This window comes from Trichosurus vulpecula, chromosome 9 (assembly GCF_011100635.1).
Source record: "Trichosurus vulpecula isolate mTriVul1 chromosome 9, mTriVul1.pri, whole genome shotgun sequence".
Lineage (NCBI taxonomy): Eukaryota > Metazoa > Chordata > Mammalia > Diprotodontia > Phalangeridae > Trichosurus > Trichosurus vulpecula.
Genome location: NC_050581.1, coordinates 150,656,253 through 150,675,401, shown reverse-complemented (window position 1 = coordinate 150,675,401; position 19,149 = coordinate 150,656,253). Strand labels below are relative to the sequence as shown.

The 19,149-nt window shown below is 43.4% G+C and overlaps 1 protein-coding gene across 1 annotated transcript in view; it reads left to right on the top strand.

The window, feature by feature from the left end:
- The first annotated feature begins 2,575 nt into the window (after positions 1 to 2,575).
- Positions 2,576 to 19,149, top strand: part of CAND2 (cullin associated and neddylation dissociated 2 (putative)) — a 47,844-nt gene continuing 31,270 nt past the window's right edge. Inside the window, exons 1-2 of the mRNA XM_036738125.1 lie at positions 2,576 to 2,985; positions 17,395 to 17,538. Coding sequence (XP_036594020.1) covers positions 2,918 to 2,985; positions 17,395 to 17,538 — 212 coding nt within the window. The 5' untranslated portion in view covers positions 2,576 to 2,917. The remainder of the gene's footprint in view (positions 2,986 to 17,394; positions 17,539 to 19,149) is intronic.

The following is a 19,149-nucleotide window of genomic DNA, read 5'->3' as shown; positions in this document are numbered from 1 at the left end:
CCTAGAATTAGAATCACAGAACTGGAAAGGAACTGTGAAAACTGATTTTTAATAATCATTATCTTGGAGATTCAGAGCTTCCCCAGCCACTTCTTCGGAAGTTCAGGTCGTTGGGGGTTTTTTTTTTCTTCAGAAGAACATTACTGATAAAGAGATTGCATTGAGTCTCCTTAGCCTAGTCACCCCCCCCCTCCCCCCCGCTAGCAAGTAATTTAATATAATGCAGGGAAGACTGGGTGGAGACAGAAACTTTTGTTTAGCTAGCCCAAATCCTGGGGGTCTGAGAGAAGAGGTATTTCTTCCTTCCAAGGGTAAGCTTATGATGGGATGATATCATCCTTGTGCACCCTATATAAACTGTGCACCCAAACCTCAAAATGAACTCTCAGTTCCAAACTGTTAGCTCCCATGTGTGCATGTTGCCAGCTTTGAGAGAAATAAAACAATGGACACAACTTAATCATGTTTGTCTTTCTTAGACCAAACTCGGAGGCTGACAGAACTTAAGAGTTTATCTAGTCCAATTCTGCCATCTTTTTTCACATTGGAGAAAACATGAACAGAGAGATTAAGTAACTTGTCCAAGGTCACAAAGCTAATTAGTGGCAGAGCCGGGACTTGACCCAGGGGTATGCTGGTAAATGTTTAACAACTGACTGTCTAAAAGGCACACCAGACTTTTCAGTTTAATTTGCATTAATATTTTCTCCATCACTTTTCTAAGTCTAGACATTCAAAACAACAAATCAAGCCCTGATTTGTTGGTTTGCCCATTTTTGAAGTAAAAAATGCTTATGCCGAACATTTAACAATACAGGTTACAGGAGGGGGAGGGAGGGAGCTGGTCCCCAATATATACGGACCAATTCTTCATTTCCTACCAGCTGTTTAGGTTGGTTTTGACTCAGCAATTATCATGACCCTAGGCAAGGGACCCTCTGGCAGCCTCCCCCTTCCCTTTCAGCATCCTTTCATTCACCGTCTTTCTCCAGAAGACTGCATGCTCCCGGAGGATAGGGACAATCTTTCTTTTTCTAATTTGTATCCCCAGTGCTTAGCACTGTTTCTGGCACACAGTAGGGACTTAATAAATGTTTATTGACTATTCACTGTGGAACTCAGATCTGCTATTCTCAGGGTAATACACATTCCACCATCCAACACAGCCTCTGGTTGCATAAAGCAAATCTTCACAAGGCTTATTTCCTTGACCTGGGCAAGAAATTCACAGCCATGCCAGGGAAATGAAGGGATCCTCCGAGGTGTAGTGATTCAAATTCATATCACTTCAATTCAACAAACACTTATGAATCGCCTACTATTTTAAGAAGTCTTGAGAAGACTTAAGTCTAGGATATCCGAAAAGGTGATTCTAGGGGTAATGTGGAGGAGGGAGTTCCCTTTTAAGAGCTTTAATCTAAGAACAGATGGGACATAGAGTTGCAGAAGGGGGTCGACTGGGTGCCCCTTAAATTCAAACAGAAATAGTTGACCTTCACCCGCTTTCCTATGTCCCCCCCCCTTGATTTTCTTCCTCTTTCCCCAAATCCTTCTCCTTTTCTCTCTTCTCCACTCTCCCCAAACTTGTTGCACATGAGAGCATGCAGAAGAAAAATCAAAGATCTGGGATTCGGTGACTGTGAAGTGTACTTAGTTGGGTCGTGCTGGATGTGATCCCTCACTGAGCTTTAGTTTCTTCATATGTAAAATGACAATAATAATTCTGGTACTACCTACTTCACTGACATTATGGGGAAAGCAGCCTATTCACTCTAAAGCCTATAGAAATGTAAACGGGGTTTGTAAGGTCCTTTCCAGTTCCAAATCCCAAGGTATTCTCCCTCCTTTCCTTGTAGTTTACCCCAAATTCTGACTCTTCTGTGCCATGCTCCTAAATCCCCCTCCTCCGTTTACAAGTACCCCTTCTTTTTCCAGTCTTTTACCCCAAATATCTCTCGTCTCCCTTCCCCAGATCCCATCCTGGGCTGGCTCCAGTCTCCGGACCACATATTCCTTCCCCCTCCAGTCTTCTTTTCCCGAAACCCTCCCTTTTCTGGTCCCTTATCCCCAAATCCTTCTTATATTCCCTCTCCCGCCTTCCGACCCCCTAAATTTCACTCTTCTTCTTCAAGACACTGTCCTCCCCAGTTTTCTCTCTGATTTCCACTCCTTTTCTCCACCTATCAACAGGAGTGCAGCCCTCCCCTCTCTAGTCCCCTATCTCCAGATCCCTCCCTCTTCTATCAACAGACCACCCCCAAACCCTCCTCTCTCTAGTTCCTTACCCTAAAATACCTCCCCTCTTCCTTTAAAGATGGGAAGGGAAATCCCCCTGGGTCCCTGTCCCCTTTGTCCCCTATACCCAAATTCCTCCCATCTTCCATCAACAAACCCCCTCACACTCTCCTTCCATTAAGAAATGGAGAATCCTGCCCCCTCCTCCGCAATAGCTTCCTTCTCAGGTCCCCAGATCCGCTCCTTCCTAGCCCCCTGAAGCCCCTCCTCCTCCCGTGCTGGGGCGGGGCTGGCGCAGGTTTGCTGCCGGCAGGGGGCGGCCCGAACCTCCAGCGCAGAGCCCGGAGTCTGGAGCTTGGAGCCGGCGCGGCTATTTCTATCTCATGATCACAGTGCCTGGGCTCGGGGCTTTTCCAGCGACTTCTGCCCGGGCGGAGAGCGGGCAGCGGGCAGAGGACGGCGCCGTTCCGGCCCCAGGGAAGCCATATTCTGCATAACCGGCTTCGGGCCCAGGGAGACGGTGCGCTGCAGCCCCTGCGCCCCGGCCCCTGCGCTCCGGCCCCCGCGCTTCGGCTCAGTCCAGCGGCGTCCCTGCGCTGCGGCCTCTGCGTTTCACTGTGCCACCGGCTCCAGCGCAGTCCCCTCCCCTCCGGCTGCTGCGGGGCCACGGCCGCCTGGCAAGATGAGCAACGTGTCCTTCCACATCTCCAATCTCTTGGAGAAGATGACGTCCACGGACAAGGATTTTAGGTAGGATTCCCCCCAAGTGCCCCCTCCCCCCACTAGGAGAACGTCAGGTCCTTGAGGGTTGGGACTGTTGAGATGCCATCATTTTGACCCCACTACTAGCATGGTGCTGGTCTCGTAGCAGGTGCATAATAAATACAGTAAGCAGGAATTACCGTGTCACTGTCCCAGCCCTCCTGATCCCCGGTTTCCCTGGCCCAGGACTCCAGCCCCCTTCCCTTTCCTCTACCTACTCTTATCAGTGTAGGCCAGTTCTTTCCCCATCTGCTCCCTGTATCTACCCCATTCCCCCCAATTCCTGTCTTCTTTAACCCCATCTCCATCTTCTCCCACACTATTCCAACCCATCCTTCCTTCCCTACCTGCCCCCTAATCCATCATCTGAGCCTTTGCAGTGTGGTGGGAAGAGGGCTGGCTTTGGAGTCTTGAGGACCTGAGTTCAAATGCTGATTTTTATCATTATTACCTGTGGCCTTGGGCAGCTCCCGGAACTTCCCTTCTCCTGTTAAATGATCTCAATGATCAGTCTCTAATGACCTCAAAGGTTTCTTCCTGCTCCAAAGCATGACTTTATCATCTTCTGTCTCTTTCTCTTCCTCCTCCATCCTCTCCACAATGCTCTCCTACAATGTTGTAGGATAGACTTCTGTGATAAGTTGGTGCTGACCCTTCCACGGAGTCCCCTTCCCTTCCTTCTGTCTTCTTTCCCTGTAGGAAGTTTGGCCTCCCAGATATGTTTCTTGTAGATCCATACATTTTTAAATTTTCTTTAGAGGTGGAAGGAACCTTCGAGGTGATTGAACCTAACCACTTCGATTTGACACCTAAGGAAAATGGAAGTGTTTGCTCAGGCTGACAGTCATTTAGTCTGATACTCTGCTCAGTGCTATTGAATGAGGGGACATTTCTTTCCTTCTTTGTAAAATAAGGGACCTGGACTTTATCTCCACAGTCCCTTCCATTTGCAATGTTTGACCCCATGACAGCCTCAGAGAGGCTTTGAAGATGCCCTTTCCTTGAAAGGGAGATGTGGTATGGAGAAACAGGTAGTGCTAAGCCTCCTGGGTAAATTGTGATAAAGTGATCATTCAGTTCTGGGTCCTTAGGGCTGGAGGGAGGTGGAAGTGGTGGATGATGAAGACTCACCTTGGGCAGGAACACAGACAGAATCCCAATGCTGGAAGGGACTTGCCCAGAGAATCAGATTCTAGAGCTGGAAGGGTCTATCTAAGGCCAATCCTCTTGTTTTATAAATGGGGAAACTGAGACCTCAAGTAGATAAATGACTTGTCCAAGGTCACACAAATGGTATTTCTTAGAGGTAGAATTTGAACCTAGGACCCAATATCAACTAGCCCACCACCCCTGATATTGTAATTAAGTAGAAACTGAGGCTCAGAGAAGTTGTAAGTTGCTCAAGGTCACTCAGCCAATTAGTAGCAAAAACACAACTAGAATTCAGATCCTCCAGCTTCCAAGTATAGTGCTCAGATAATGCTGATTATGGGGCTGGCAGGAAGAGGGGAAGAGTGGCAAAGGGGGGTTCGTGGACACAAGTCTGACCTTGAAGTCAGGAAAACCTGAGTTCAAGTCCTGCTGCTGACTCAGACTGGGCTGTGTGACCATGGGTGAGCCCTTGAAGCTGCCAGTGCCGTACTACCCCCAGCAGCTTTCTAAGAGTGACTGAGTTCAAATGGAAGGAGTTTCTACATTACACATTCCCTACGGAGATGAAATGGTGGGTTCTAGTTCTGCACCCAAAAAAGAATTTGGGGCAGGGGAGAGATAGTACAAGTGGACATAGACTAGCTTTAGGAGAGCAGGAGAGATATCGGTGAAATGAATAGACCTTCTTCCCAGCCCACCTTGATCTTGGTTAGACCCTGGGAATAAGGTGCTGGGTCCCTGGGGTCCACCTTCTTGTGGGTCTCCCAGCTGTTGGCCAGGGGTGGGAAAGGCTGCCTGTCCCTGCCAGAAACCTGCCCTACATGGACCAAGTTGCCAAGCTGGACTGCCTGCTCCTCCGTACATACCACTGTTTATGGAAATGCAGAGTCAGCCTTGTGTCTCTCAGCCCAGGGCAGGGGTGGGCCTTGCTGCCTGGTTTCCAGTGAGGCCTAATAATGTGTCTTTTATTATAATAATCCTTTACACTTGTATAGACTATTATACTTTCCAATAAAGAGTACTTCACGGTGGGCAAAATACTTTCCTCTAGGTTGGAAACTTGGCTGTGCTAACTTACATTCTGCCTCTGTGACTGAGTAAGTCACCCCGTTGCCCCAGACCACTTGATTTTCTTATCTTTAAAATTAGGGGGAGTTGCTAGTTGATCTCCAAGGGGCTTTCCAGATCCAGATCCAGTACTAAAATATGTCATGTAGACCTTTTTCTCCCCATTTTACAGATGAGGGAACTGAGGCTTTGAAAGGTTAAGTGACAGTGTATTTCAGAGCTAGGACTCAACTTCATGTTTTAGGATTTAGGACCTGTATTCTTTCCTCTGTACCACAAATGTTCCCGTGCCTTATTTCTAAGATCTCTCAATATCTCTGTGAGGTATACTGGGCAGGGGTTATTCTCACATTGCACAGATGAAGAAATTGGGCAACAAAATCTCAGAATTTGAGAGTTGGAAAGGACCTCAGTGTCTATTGAGTCCAACCTGTAAACAGAAAGAATCCCTATTGTATTATATTGGGGGTGGGGAGCAACACACTGGACAAGGAATTAAAAACCCCAGGTTCTAGTTTGAATTCTGCTAGCTCTACCTTCTAACTCTTCTACCTTCTAGGCCTCCATTTGCTCATCTGTAAAATGAAAACAGTCTCCCAAAGCCCTTCTAGCTCTGATATTTTTCTCTACGAGGAGTTCCTGGCAGAACTGGGCCTCCTGACTCCTGGCCCAGAGGTGTTCCTCCTGTTTTGATATCCTCTGGAATAGATACCACTCTAACGTAGCCTTAGGGCAGCCTAGGAAATGAGCTGGAGGGAAAGTAAAAGGAATTACAAATGGAGAAATTGAAGCCCAAGGGGAAGTTAGTTATCTCACTTTACCCAGAATCCCCTGGGTCTTAGTTATTACATTGTTCCCTCCAGGATCCTTGGACTTCCTAGAAGACTTTCTTCTTTTGTACTTACCATTCTCCTGCTATCAGGCCAAACGGATACTTTTCTGGTATCTGTGGCTGCTGAATCAGCTGACCAGGCCAGCACATTCCATCTTCTGTGATGTAGAGATGAACTGCTCAGCCCAAGGTTATGTCATAGTCTGTGCACTTGGCTCCTAAAGGCCCCTAACTGTCCTAGTTATGGTGTCCTAGAACCTTAGAATGTTCGCGCTAGAAGTGCCCTCCCAGATGCTTCCACTGATCTCATTTTACAGAACGTCTTGACTCTCACCCTCTCATTTTACAGATTATAAAACTGAGTCCCTTGCCCAAGGTCACAGGGTAAATTAGTGGCAAAGTTGGAGCTTAAACCCATATCTCCTAACTTTCAGCTCGTGGTTCTTCCCATCACATCAAGCCAGCTTTTGACTTAGAATCCTAGAATAATAGATAGCTGGGAGACATTTTAGGATTTAGCTGGTCCAGCCCTCTCATTTTATAGATAAGGGAACCAAGGCTCTGAGAGGAGAAATCACTTGTCCAAGATCACACATCTACTAAGTAATAAACTAGGTCTAAAACTCAAGTGTCCAGTCTCCTCTTCCATTAAAAATTCCAGATCTGGATATGGACCAAGCAACCTGTAAACAAGCATTTAAGTAAATTGTGAGTAGATTATCAGGTTGAGATTATCAGGTAGATACTATGTCTCTTTTCCTTGGAAGCGACTTACGGTATCCTGGGTAGTCCCTAGTCACCACTCATCACTGCCACCATTCACAAAATCCAAAAGTCGAATGGGTACCATAGCGTGCCCAAATTCAATCCATCAGTCAACAGGTATCTATTGATGCCATACCATGTAAACTCATAGAATTGAGAGCTGGGAGTTGTTAGTACATACAGAATTAGAACTGGACCTTACAATATAGATGTGAGAAAATAGCATTAGAGCTGTAACCCCCACCCCCAACTCCAGTGCCTTCCTGTTGTCTCTAGGATAAAATATAAACTCCTTCATTAAGCCTTTAAAGCCAGACACAACCTGCCCCCAGCCTATCTTTTCTGCCTTAATGGACATTATTACTCTCCCATTCCACACACTGTGATTCAGCCAAACTGGCCTTTTCTCTGTTAGTCATGCAACTTCACTCCAGTGCCCATCCCTGTGGGGCACTAGATGCCCACCCCATGCCTAAAATTCGGTCCACTTCTCTTCCTTTTGAGGTCAGGCACCAGATTTTGTGAAGTCTTTTCTGATATCCCCAACTGCCAAAGCCAATCCTCCCAAACTACTTTAGATTGAACTGCTTTGTACATTTTATATTTATGTTCATGCTGTATATATTTACATATATTATTGTCATCTCCTCCATCGGAATGTAAGCTTTTTGTGAGTAGGGATAGTTTCACTTTTTGTAACACCCTAGCTCCTAGCACTGTGCTTAGCACATAGTAGGTATTTAATAAATACTTGTTGATTGATTAAACAAAGAACGTTATAACTGGAAAATTTAATACTTGTAAATAATAAATACTACTTTAATAAATCTTGTTGATTAAAAGCAGAATTCTAACTGGAAGGAGCCTTAGTATATGTTAGAACGTGGCATGTTCAAGAGAGTACAGACCATCATGTACAGATGATGAACCTGAGGTCCAAGAAAGGGAGGTTGACTAGCCCAAAGTCATGTAGCCAGGGATGGGCAGAGCCGGAACGATAACCTGGGATTCCTCCCTCTTAGTTCAAGATTCTTTTCTCTGGACGAGGCTAGCTAACTGCTTTGTGCACCAAGCTAGGAGTGGAGAGAGACACAGAAGCCACTGTCCTCTTTGCTCAGCCCTAGCTTCTAAAATTCCTGGGTCTCATGCAGGCCTGAGTCAGGCTATTCCTGGCACCCAAAGGCAAGAAATAACAGGGAGCTTTCTCCCTGTCTTTCAGGCAGAGCCCAGGCAGCCATACTCTATAAATAACATAAAGATGGCATCTAGATGGAAGGCCTGTTGGTGTCAGTCTGAGTGGTTGCTGCTAATGTCCCCAGAGGGAGGTGCTTTTCTCCTACTGGGTTTTCCAAATGTATTTGTACTCAGTGTCCCCCAGTAAAGTGGAAAGAGCACTCTGAACTTGGAGTTAGGAGATGGGTTCAAATCCAGACTCTTCATTTTTTTAACTTTTGTTTTATTTTCAGTTTATAAGTATTTACTTTCTCTCCTTCTCATCTCCTCCCACCCCCATTGAGAAAAAGAAAAAAAAACCAAACCCTTGAAACAAACATTTCATAGTCAGGCAAAACAAATTCACCTATTGGCCATGTCCAAATATACGTACCTCATTCTGTGTTTTGAGTCTGTCACTTTTCTGTTGGGTGGTGGGTAGCATGCTTCCTCAGTAGTCCTCTGGAATCATGGTTGGTCGTTTAATTGATCAGAGTTCTTAAGTCTTTCAAAGTTGTTGGCTGTTACAATGTTATTTTATAAATTCCCCTCTTAATTCTGCATCAGTTCATATAGTCAATCAGTAAACATTTATTAGACACCTGCTATGTGCTGGTCACTGTGCTAAGTGCCAGAGATACAAAAAGAGGCAAAAGATAGTCCCTGCCCTCAGTGACCTTACAATCTAATGTTCTGCTCAGGCTTCTCTGAAATTGTCCCTTTCATTGTTTCTTATGAGACAATAATATTCTATTACATTCACATACTATCATTTGTTTTTAATCACAGTAAACATTTCTATAGCAATTAAGGCTTTCAAAGAATTTTACACTTGTTATCTCATTCGGTCCTTGCAACAACCTTTTGAGGTAGGTGCTGCTATTATCCCCATCTGACAGGTGAGGAAACTGAGGCAGAGTGAGGTTAAGTGACTTTTCCCATAATCACATAGCTTATTGTCTGAGGTGGGTCTTTCTGATTTCAAGAATCGTGCTCTGTCCACTGTACCATCTAGAAAGAAGGATGCTGTGTCACTTAGTTTCACCCTCTAATTTGACCAGTAACATCTCTGGGCCTCAGTTTCTTTATGGAACCTTGCCAGGTTTCCATAGCAAGTCAGAGGCAGAAGTAAAAATCAAATCTAGATCTCCCTCTCTGTTGAAGCTGCCCCATGGAACAGACCCAGGGCACAGAGGGTGCAAAGTTTGCCCCTGTCCTCCCAGGTCCCTCCTTTCCTGCATTTAACCTCCCCTTGCCGCCATTCTTGTTCTTACAGAGCTTCCAATTCATCTCGTCCCCGGTCTGCCCTTCTCCTCTAACCCCCAATGGTAGTGGGTAAATACTTAAGGCATCATTTCCCCCAGCATCATCTGCTTGTCCGTAGAGTACTCCAGAAGACTTCAAAGACTTGAAGAGCTAATGGAGTACTTTTCTGAAAAATTTTGCTTTTATTGATGCCCTTTGTTTTCTATATCATATTAAAGATTTCCAGATATATTCCTGCCCCTGCCTTAACTGGTGAACCATCCCTTGTAGCAACAATTTTAAAAGAGCTAAAGAAGGCCATTGAACAAAACCAATGAACATCTTGACCATGTCTGGCAGCAAATACAATTTCCTACGTCCACAGCCACTCACCTCTGCGATACATAATAATAATAATGATAATAACTAATATTTTTATAGCACTTGTGTGCTAGGTGCAGTATCTCATTTGATCTTCATGATGACCCTGGGAGGTAGGTACTACTATCATCCCCATTTTCCAGCTGAGAAAACTGAAGCACACAGAGGTTAAGTGACTTGCTGAGGATACACAGCTGTTAAGTGTCTGAGGCTGGATTTGAACTCAAGACTTCCTGATTTCAGGCCCAGCACTCAATCCTAAGGGAGGGTGATGCATTTTCTCAATGTTTCTCTGGTTCAAGCTTGGTTATTGTCATTATACAGCATTCAGTTTTGTTTTGTACTTCCTGTTAACACTGTTGTAATCATTGTATGTATCATTTTCCTGGTTCTGCCTGCCTCACTGCATCAGTTCATCTAAGTCTTCCCGTGCTTCTCCATATTGTTCATAGTCATCATTTCTTAACGCTGCAGTCAGATTCCATTATATCTATGTTCCACATCTTGTTTAGCAGGTCCCCAATATATGGGCATCCACTTTGTTTTCAATCCTTTGCTTCCACAAAAAGTTTATGTTACAAATATTTTGGTGCATATGGGACCTTTGTTTTAGTCTTTAACCAGTACAAGAATAATTTTTAATGGTGAAACTTCAGGCAGTGCAATAGACTGTCTAAGAAAGGTTTGGGACTAGAAGAACCTTCCTAGTCACTTCAGATCATGCCAGGAGTTGACCTCCCAGCCCTGAGCCCTGCTTTGCCAGCAGTGCCCTCATTAAGATATGATGATGTCTAGGTGATACTCTAGTGCAAACAGCAGGGAGAGAGAGACTCATTCTTCTAAGGAGAGCAAAAGACCATCAGCCTTTACAATAGCCCAGAGACGGCTATTTATTAAGCACCTCCTGTGTGCAAAGTACTCTGCTTAGGCCTCCAAGGTTACCAAATCTATTTTAATTGCTAAAGCTGAAGACCTTTCTCTGCCTTCCTCCTTCCTGATCTCTCTGTAGCCTTTGATATTGTTGACTGTTGACCTCTCTCTCTCTTTCCTCCTAGACCCTTTCTTCTCCCATGTTTTCGCAACTGCTTCATCTTGGTTTCCCTCCCCACTGTCTGGACATTCCTTCTCTCTTTTCTTTGATGGATCATTATCTATTTCTCACAGAACCCACTGTTCTGAATCACCATCTCTTGCCTCTAGACTCTCTCTCTCTTAGTAACATCATAATTCCCATGGATTTAACCATCATCTCTAAGCAGATGACTCCCAGATCTACATCTTTCCAGAGCACCAGTCCCTCATTATCAGTTGCCCAGTGGACATCTCCAATTGGATTTTGGAGACATCGGCATCTCAAACTTAGCATTTCATTATCTCTTTCCTTCACCCTCCACATGGGAGCATACACATCCCACTGTCTTCTTGTTTTCTTAATTTCTCTATCTCTTTTGAGCATGCCACCATCCTTCCATTCACACAGGTTCACAGCCTCCAAGTAGTCATTCTCCTTCCCATCATATCTAATTGCTCCCCAAGTCTTATCCAGTCTCCTGGCTCAATATATCTCTCACCTGTCTCCTCTCTTCCATCCATACAGTCACTAACCTGGTTCAGATCCTCATCACCTCTTAGCTGGACTATCGGCTTGTCCCTCTCCAATCTGTCTTCCACACAGTTGCCAAGTCGATATTCCTAAAGCCTGGGATTATAGGGTCATAGGTCTAGACCTGGAAGAGATCTTAGAGACTGTTCAGCCTCTTCATTTTACAAGTGAGGAGCCCACAGACATTAGGTGACTTGTCCAAGGTCACACAGTCACTGGCAGAGAGCCCAGATTCAAATTCAGGTCTAGGTTTCCTACTCCCAGTGACCTCATCACTATCACACTCCCCATTATCATGTATTTTTTTTAAAAAGTTGACACTTATGCATGGCATATATGTGTACATCCATCCTATAGACATTTATAATAGCAACTCATTTTGGTCAGTGCTCCTCACTGACCACTCTGCTTCCTGTCAGGTCTGATCATGTCCCTTTCACCTCAAGAAGCTTTAATAGCTTCCCCCTTGCCTCTAGGATAAGATACAGATTCCTGTGCTTGTTTTGTTTTAAAGTCCTTCACAGTGGGATTTTTGCTGTTCCTCTCCTGACATCTTTGCTATTCTCTGTAGAGGATACTCTGTGTCTTTGCTCACGGAGCCTGGAATATATTCTTTTCACCTCTGATTCTTGGAATCCCTAGCTTCCTCCCAAGATCAGCTTATAAAGGAAGCTTCTGATGCCCCCTCCTCTTTAGAAATAACTCTGCATATACTTTGCATGTATTTATATGCACCCAAATAATGTACACACAGTACAGAGTGCTTTAAGGTTTGAAAAACACTTTTGCAAGTACTACCTCATTTGGGTTTTTAAATTTTTTGTTCATTTTGGACTTACAGCTGCACAACATAAAAAGAGGATTCAATATAAAACCAAGAATTTCCATTACTTTTTTTGAAAAAACTATGTAATAAATACTTTACATTGCTTTCCAAGTTACCCTGCTTTTCTGTGCTTTCTTCTAAATTTTCTTTTGTTCTCTATTGTGCACTTTTTTCCTCCCTAGAGAAGGCTACCATTAGACATGTGTGTGTGTGTGTGTGTGTGTGTGTGTGTGTGTGTGTGTAAAACCATACCATACGTACTTTATTTATCAGTTCTTTCTCTGGATGTGGACAGCATCTTCCTTTATAGGTCCTTCCTTTGTAGCTGATTTGAGTTATAATACTCAAAATGACCTAAGTTGTTCAAAGTTGTTCTTAGGAGAATGTTGCTGTTACTGTGTATAACGTTCTCTTGGTTCTGTGCATTTCACTCTTCATTATTTCACTCAAGTCTTTTCATGTTTTTCTAGAATTAACCAGCTCATCATTTCTTATAGTATAATGGCGTTCCATCACAATTATATACCACAACTCGTTTAGCCATACAGGTATTAGCACACTTGATCCTTACAACAGCTCTGTGAGGTAGGTTTTATTGATAGTATTGATAGGTGTTACTGGTATTATTACAGATTTTACAGATGAGAAAACTGAGTTTAAGCAACTTATCTGAAAATAACAGGCAGGATTTGAACTCAGAGGTCTTTCTTAATCCAAGTCCAGTCTTCTAACCACTATAACGTGTCGCATATTCCAACCCTAACCCTAACCCTCTAACCCTAACCCTTTAACCCATATTGTCTCCCCTCTTCCCTCCTCCCCAGTAGAACGTAAATTCCTTGAGAACGGGAATTGTTTTGATTTTTTTTGTCTTTGCATCTTAGCACTTAGTTTGGTGCCTGGCACATAGTAGGTGCTTAAACACTTGTTGAATGAATGAATGTCAAAGGCAAAAAGAGAAGGCTTTGTAGAGTAGGTGACTTTACACTGACCTCTTCCAATATCCCAAACAATGCCAGGATTTTAAACAGGAAACACTTCAATCACTTGTATCAGAGAAGGATTGTTGTCTGGTGGAATGAACACCCATCTTGGCGTCCAAAGACCTCATCTGTGAAATGGGAATGTTTACCATTCTCCATGAGCTCATAAAACCTTTTTAAATCTTTCTATGACCATGAGAACCATTGCCATTATAAACAAGAGGCAGGTAAGAGTGAAAGCTTCTTGCCAACATCTTCAAAAGGAGAAAGTTGGAATAGATGAGCTTTTTAAGCCCCATCTAGTTCTAACTCTGTGATAAAAGCATTCAGGACATAACTCAGCATGTCATAGGCAATAGGGCCCTGGACCTGAATTCAAATTCTGTCCCAGGCAATTAATAGCTGTAATTCTGGATCTCATTACTTAACCTGTTCGTATCTAAGTTCCTTATCATTAAAAGAAGTGGAGTGGACAATGGCCCCTTCAACTCTTAAGTCTATCATGTGTAATTCCACAGAAAGCAACTAAGCGGCAAGGTTCAATAAAGCACTCAACTTAGAGTCACAAAGACCTGAATTCAAATTCAGCCACAGATATTTACTAGCTGTGTGACCTTGGGCAAGTAACCTCAATTTCCTCAACTATAATGTGGGAATAATTATAACATTTAACCTCCCCAGTTGTGAGATTATCAATCAGTCATTAGATTAGAAGCTCCTTGTGGGCAGGGACTCTCTTTTGCCTCTTTTTGTCTCTCCAGCATTTACAGTGCCTGGCACATAGTAGGTGCTTAATAAATGTCAACTGATTGATTGATCTGAGGTTGCACTGGAATGGAATTCATTTTGGTCCATTGTCTCCGTCTTTCCCTTCACCAACATCTCCAGCCTTCCCCTTTACCAACGTGTCCATTGTTTCCTTTCTCTTATATCCCAGACCACCTTGGACTCAGAGAAGGCTGGTAGCTCCTAGAAAGGCATTTCTGCCCACATGCTGAACCTATCTATGCCAAGAGTAACATGGAGAGGAGGGCTTTCTGTACCAAGTCCAAAGATGAAATGACTCGTCCAGGGTCAGCAAGGAGCACAATTGAGATTGAAACCCTGCTTCTCTGACTCTTTGACTCTCTTTCCACTGCTCCGTGCTGCTCACCATATGTTTCTTTGAGAGATAGCTCTTAGTGGTCCAGAGAAAGGAGCTATGGATTTCAAGTTGGAGGAGTTGCCTTTACTTACCTCCAAGCTCTCCTCCTTTTCCTGCCTGGACCACCATGGACAAATCATGATCTTCAGGACCTTAGTTTCCTTTTCTCTAAAATAAGGAGGTTGCGCTCTATAATGTTTAAAATTCCTCCCAAATCTGAAATTCAGTGATTTTTGCTAACAGCGAAAAGAAACATGTATCAAGTACCTATTGAGTCCCAGGTACTGTGCCAGTACTGGTGATACACAGACAATAACAAGGCAATCCTGGTCCCCAAGGAACATATGTTCTATTTACAGGGAAAGAGGGGGGAGAAGGCAATGACTTGCTGCTGGGAAATCAAGAAGATACTGAGAAAAGACCATTGAATCAGGCATTTAATAGATCATTGATAATCTTGGAAAGGGTAGTTTCAGTTGAGTGATGACATCACAGGACAGATTTGGGAAGTTGAAGAGCAGACGTGAGATGAGAGAGTAGAATGTAGGTAACCTTTTTCTCCTTTCCTTCCTTTCTTTTTTTAAGGAGTTTGGTTGTGAAAAGGAAGTTATAGGACAATAGCAAGATGAAGATGAAGCGTGGGCTCTTTTAAGGGGGAAGATCTAGGCATGTTTATGAACAGTAGGGATGGTGCTAGTGAGTAAGGAGAGATTGAAAATTAGGGAGAGAGTGGAGAACCGCTCCCAGAGGAGATGAAGGCATGGGATTGAGGGCTCAGGTAGAGGGACTAGGAAGGAGAAAGATTACCTTGTTCTAAAAGACCAGGGCACAGTAGGAAAGAATGGGGGACCTATGTGGTAAACTTAAGTAGGAGTCAAGAAACCTGATTTACTATCTGTCCTTTTCTCAGTCCTCACTCTTCTTGATCTTTCTACTGCTTTTGACACTGTTGACCCCCATATTCCCCATCTCTAGGTTTTTGTGATGGCACTCTCTCTTTTTTCCCCATGATCCCCACCCTTTCTCTGGGTTTTCATGACACTATTCTCTGTTCTCCTTCTGAGTATCTGATGGGTCCTTAGTCAACAACGAGGTGACACAGTGGGTAAAGCACCAGACGTGGAGTCAGGAAGACTCATCTCCCAGAGTTCAAATCCAGCCTCAGACACTTACCAGCTGTGTGACCCTGGGCAAGTCACTTTTCCCTATTTGCCTCAGTTTCCTCATCTGGAAAATGAGCTGGAGAAGGAAATGGCAAACCACCTCTCTTTGCCAAGAAAACCCTAAATGGGGTCATGAAGAGTCAGATGTGATTCAGCAACAACAGTGTCATTACAATATATGGCCCTAGAGAAATTTATTTTTTTTAATTTTTTTTTTTTTGTGTTCAGCATTCACTTTTCTACGATTTGGAGTTCCAGATTTTTTTCTCCCTTCCTCTCCTCCCCCTTCCCCAAGACAGCATGCAATCTGATATAGGCTATGCATATACAATCATATTAAACGTAATTCCGCATTAGTCATGTTGTGAAAGAAGAATCAGAACAAAAGGGAAAAACCATAAGAAAAAAAAAAAAAGAAAATAGTCTGCTTCAATCCGCATTCAGATCCCATAGTTCTTTCTCTGGATTTGGATAGCACTTTCCATCATGAGTCTTGTGGAATTGTCTTAGATCGCTGCATTGCTGAGAAGAGCTAAGTCTATCAAAGTTGGTCATTGCACAATGTTGCTCGTACTGTGTACGATGTTTTCCTGGTTCTGCTCGTTTCACTCAGCATCAGTTCATGAAAGTCTTTCCAGGTTTTTCTGAAGTCCATCTGCTCGTAATTTCTTATGGAACAATAGTATTCCATTACATTCATATACCACAACTTGTTCAGCCATTCCCCAATTGATGGGCATCACCTCAATTTCCAATTCTTTGCCACCATAAAAAGAGCTGCTATAAATATTTTTGTACATGTGGGTCCTTTTCTCTTTTTTATGATCTCTTTGGGATACAGCCCTAGAAGTGGTATTGCTGGATCAAAGGGTATGCACAGTTTTATAGCCCTTTGGGCATAGTTCCAAATTGCTCTTGCCCTGGGGAAATTTAGCTTGGAGAAGAGAGCCTTAAAGGGGGACACAGGAGAGCTGTCTTCAGGTATTTGAAGGCTAGTCTTGTGGAGGGGGTATTAGACTTTGACCTCCAAAAGTCAGAACCAGGAGCGATGGTTGGAAACTGGTGGAGAAGTTGGATGTCAGGCAAACCTTTCTAACAATTAGAGCTGTCCAAACTGTAAAATGGGCTGCCTAGAGCAGTGGTGGCTTCTTCCTCCTGGCTGAAAGACTTCAAGTAGAGGCATTTGTCAGGTCATTTCAGGTATGGGTCAGACTTGATGACCTCAGAGATCCCTTCCAACTTTCAAATTCTCTGATTTTTAAAAATTCTTCTTTAAATTTTATTTCCTCAATTACATGTAAACAAAATTCTTAAACGTTTTTTTTAATTTTGCGTTCCAAATTCTCTCCCTCCTTGAGAAGGCAAACAAATTCTGTGTTTATATGACCTGTTACATATTCCTCCCCTCTATGTAGTCTCAAACTGGCAAACTGGCCTATTTTCATCCCTCCTACATGATCTTCCAGTCACCCATCCCCATGCCTTTGATATAGGCTTTTCCTGATGTAGGGAACACACTCTTTGCAAAATCTTGGATTCAAGGCTTAGCTCAGGTGACACCTCCTATATGACCCCCCACCCCCCACCCCATTGTTTCCTTCCCACACTCTTCCACTGAATTTATTTTGTATGTATTTTAAGTTGATTGATCTGTGTATATACTGCATCCCACTAGTAGAATACATGTTCCTTGAGGGCAGAGATTGTTTCATTTTTGTCTTTTATTCCCCAGGGTCTAGCACAGTGCCTGGCACCATAGTAGACACTGCTTAAGTACTTGTTGAATGAATGAATATCATTTGGTCTTCTAAGATAGTCTTGTGAAGTAGGAAAGACCAATATCATCTTCATTTTACAGGTGAAGAAACTGAGGCTCAGAGAAATCCAACAATTTGTCCATTGTCACCTACCTGGTAAATAGCAGAGGCCTGATTCAAACTTGGGTTGTCTCCTTACTCTGCTCTTTTCACTGTAGATTCCCATAAAGCCAGTTGGGCCTGCTTAAAGCTTCTTCTCCTTGTAGATTCATGGCCACCAATGACCTGATGTTGGAGCTGCAGAAGGATTCCATTAAGCTGGATGAGGACAGTGAGAAGAAAGTGGTGAAGATGTTACTAAAGCTTCTAGAAGATAAGAATGGAGAGGTACAGAATTTAGCAGTCAAATGGTGAGTGGGGAGCTGAAGCAATCATCATACATTCCTATCTAAGATAGCCTAGAATGTGAAGGGTTAACCACGTGGGGACATGAGTGAAGGGGATCAGAATGGAGAGGAAGGAATCTCCTAGAGGGAAATGAATGACTCCCAACCAGGCACGTTCCAGAAGCAGAGAAGAGGGACTCCCTTCTTTAGGGAAACACAATGCTTTAATTGGGGAAGGGGAGGGAAGATCATCACCAAGTTCAGTCGGGAATGGCTGAAGTTGAAGTGTGACTGTCAGAGAACCAGGAGATCAGAATGGTAGAAGGACGAACTCTCTAGTAATTCACCAGCATCATGTACCTTGGGACACATAGTGACTATCCTGACCCCTTTAAGAATGAGAATGGGATGGGCCAGTACTGGGGCAGAGGACCTCAACAAAGTGGGGTCCTGGGAGTGACACACAACAGTGATGTCAAACTCAAAGAGAAATGGATCCCTGTGGACTACATGTTGACCTAGAAAACCATAAATTAACATCATCTATGTTGTATTTTTATTTATTTTGTTAAGCATTTCTCAATTACATTTTAGTCTCATTTGGAAGATCTTGAATTTGACAGCTCTGACGTTCATCATTTCTTTCTCCATACTTTTATCCCCTTGAAAGATTTTGAGCAGAGATAGATTGCCCCTTCTCCTAGCCAACTGGTCTCCTATGAGGATTCATCTATGGTTTCTCCATTTAATAATACTAACTTTCTAACCTTTGTACCCATCATATCCCTCATATCCATCAATGGTACTTTCCTTCCCCTCCCCCTGACCTCACTAGGACTGGGCTCTGAATGGTTTGTCCAGTGACACATATTGGTCTTCCCACATTCTCTCACCTAGTTGTCTTGGTAACTGATGACATAAACTTGCTAGATGGTTGGTGGGATTAGGGGTTCAGTGCAGAATGGAGGTAGGGAGTCTCTGCGGCCAGGGCTTGGAGGTGGGGGAGGAGAAGGTCAGGCTTTGATTGTTGACCCGCTTTAGCTTGTCAACACCCTCCTAAAATGTCTCACCCAGAAGTGAACACCATACTTGGGGCACAGTCACACTGACCAGCGCACAGGACAACAGGACTGTCAACTCTTTATATGTGACATCATTAGAATCAGTCTGTCAGGCTATTGACTTGTATCGACTCCTGTCTAGCCCCAACTTCTGTCATCCTGTATTTGTGAGGTTGAATTTTTGAACTCAGATCTAGAACTTGAAATTTCATAGAGGCAAACATAATCTTCTTAGACTTGGTACCTCCTTCTAAAACCAAGTGTGTTTAACCTGGGGTCCAATAACTTGATTTTAAATATTTTAATAACTGTATTTTGGTATAGCTGGTTTCTTTTGTAATCCTATGTGAATTTATTTTATGCATTTAAAAATATTCTCCTGAGGAGTCTCTAGGTTTTGCCAGACTGCCAAAGGCATCCAGGTTGACAAAAGATTAAGAACTCTTATTCTAGACTGTCAGTCTCTTTTTTCAATCCTAATTCTGACATCCAGTATTTCTATTATCCCACGCAACTTTGTCACCAACAGTTTTGATAAGCATGCCATCATTCCAGTCATTAATAAATATATTGG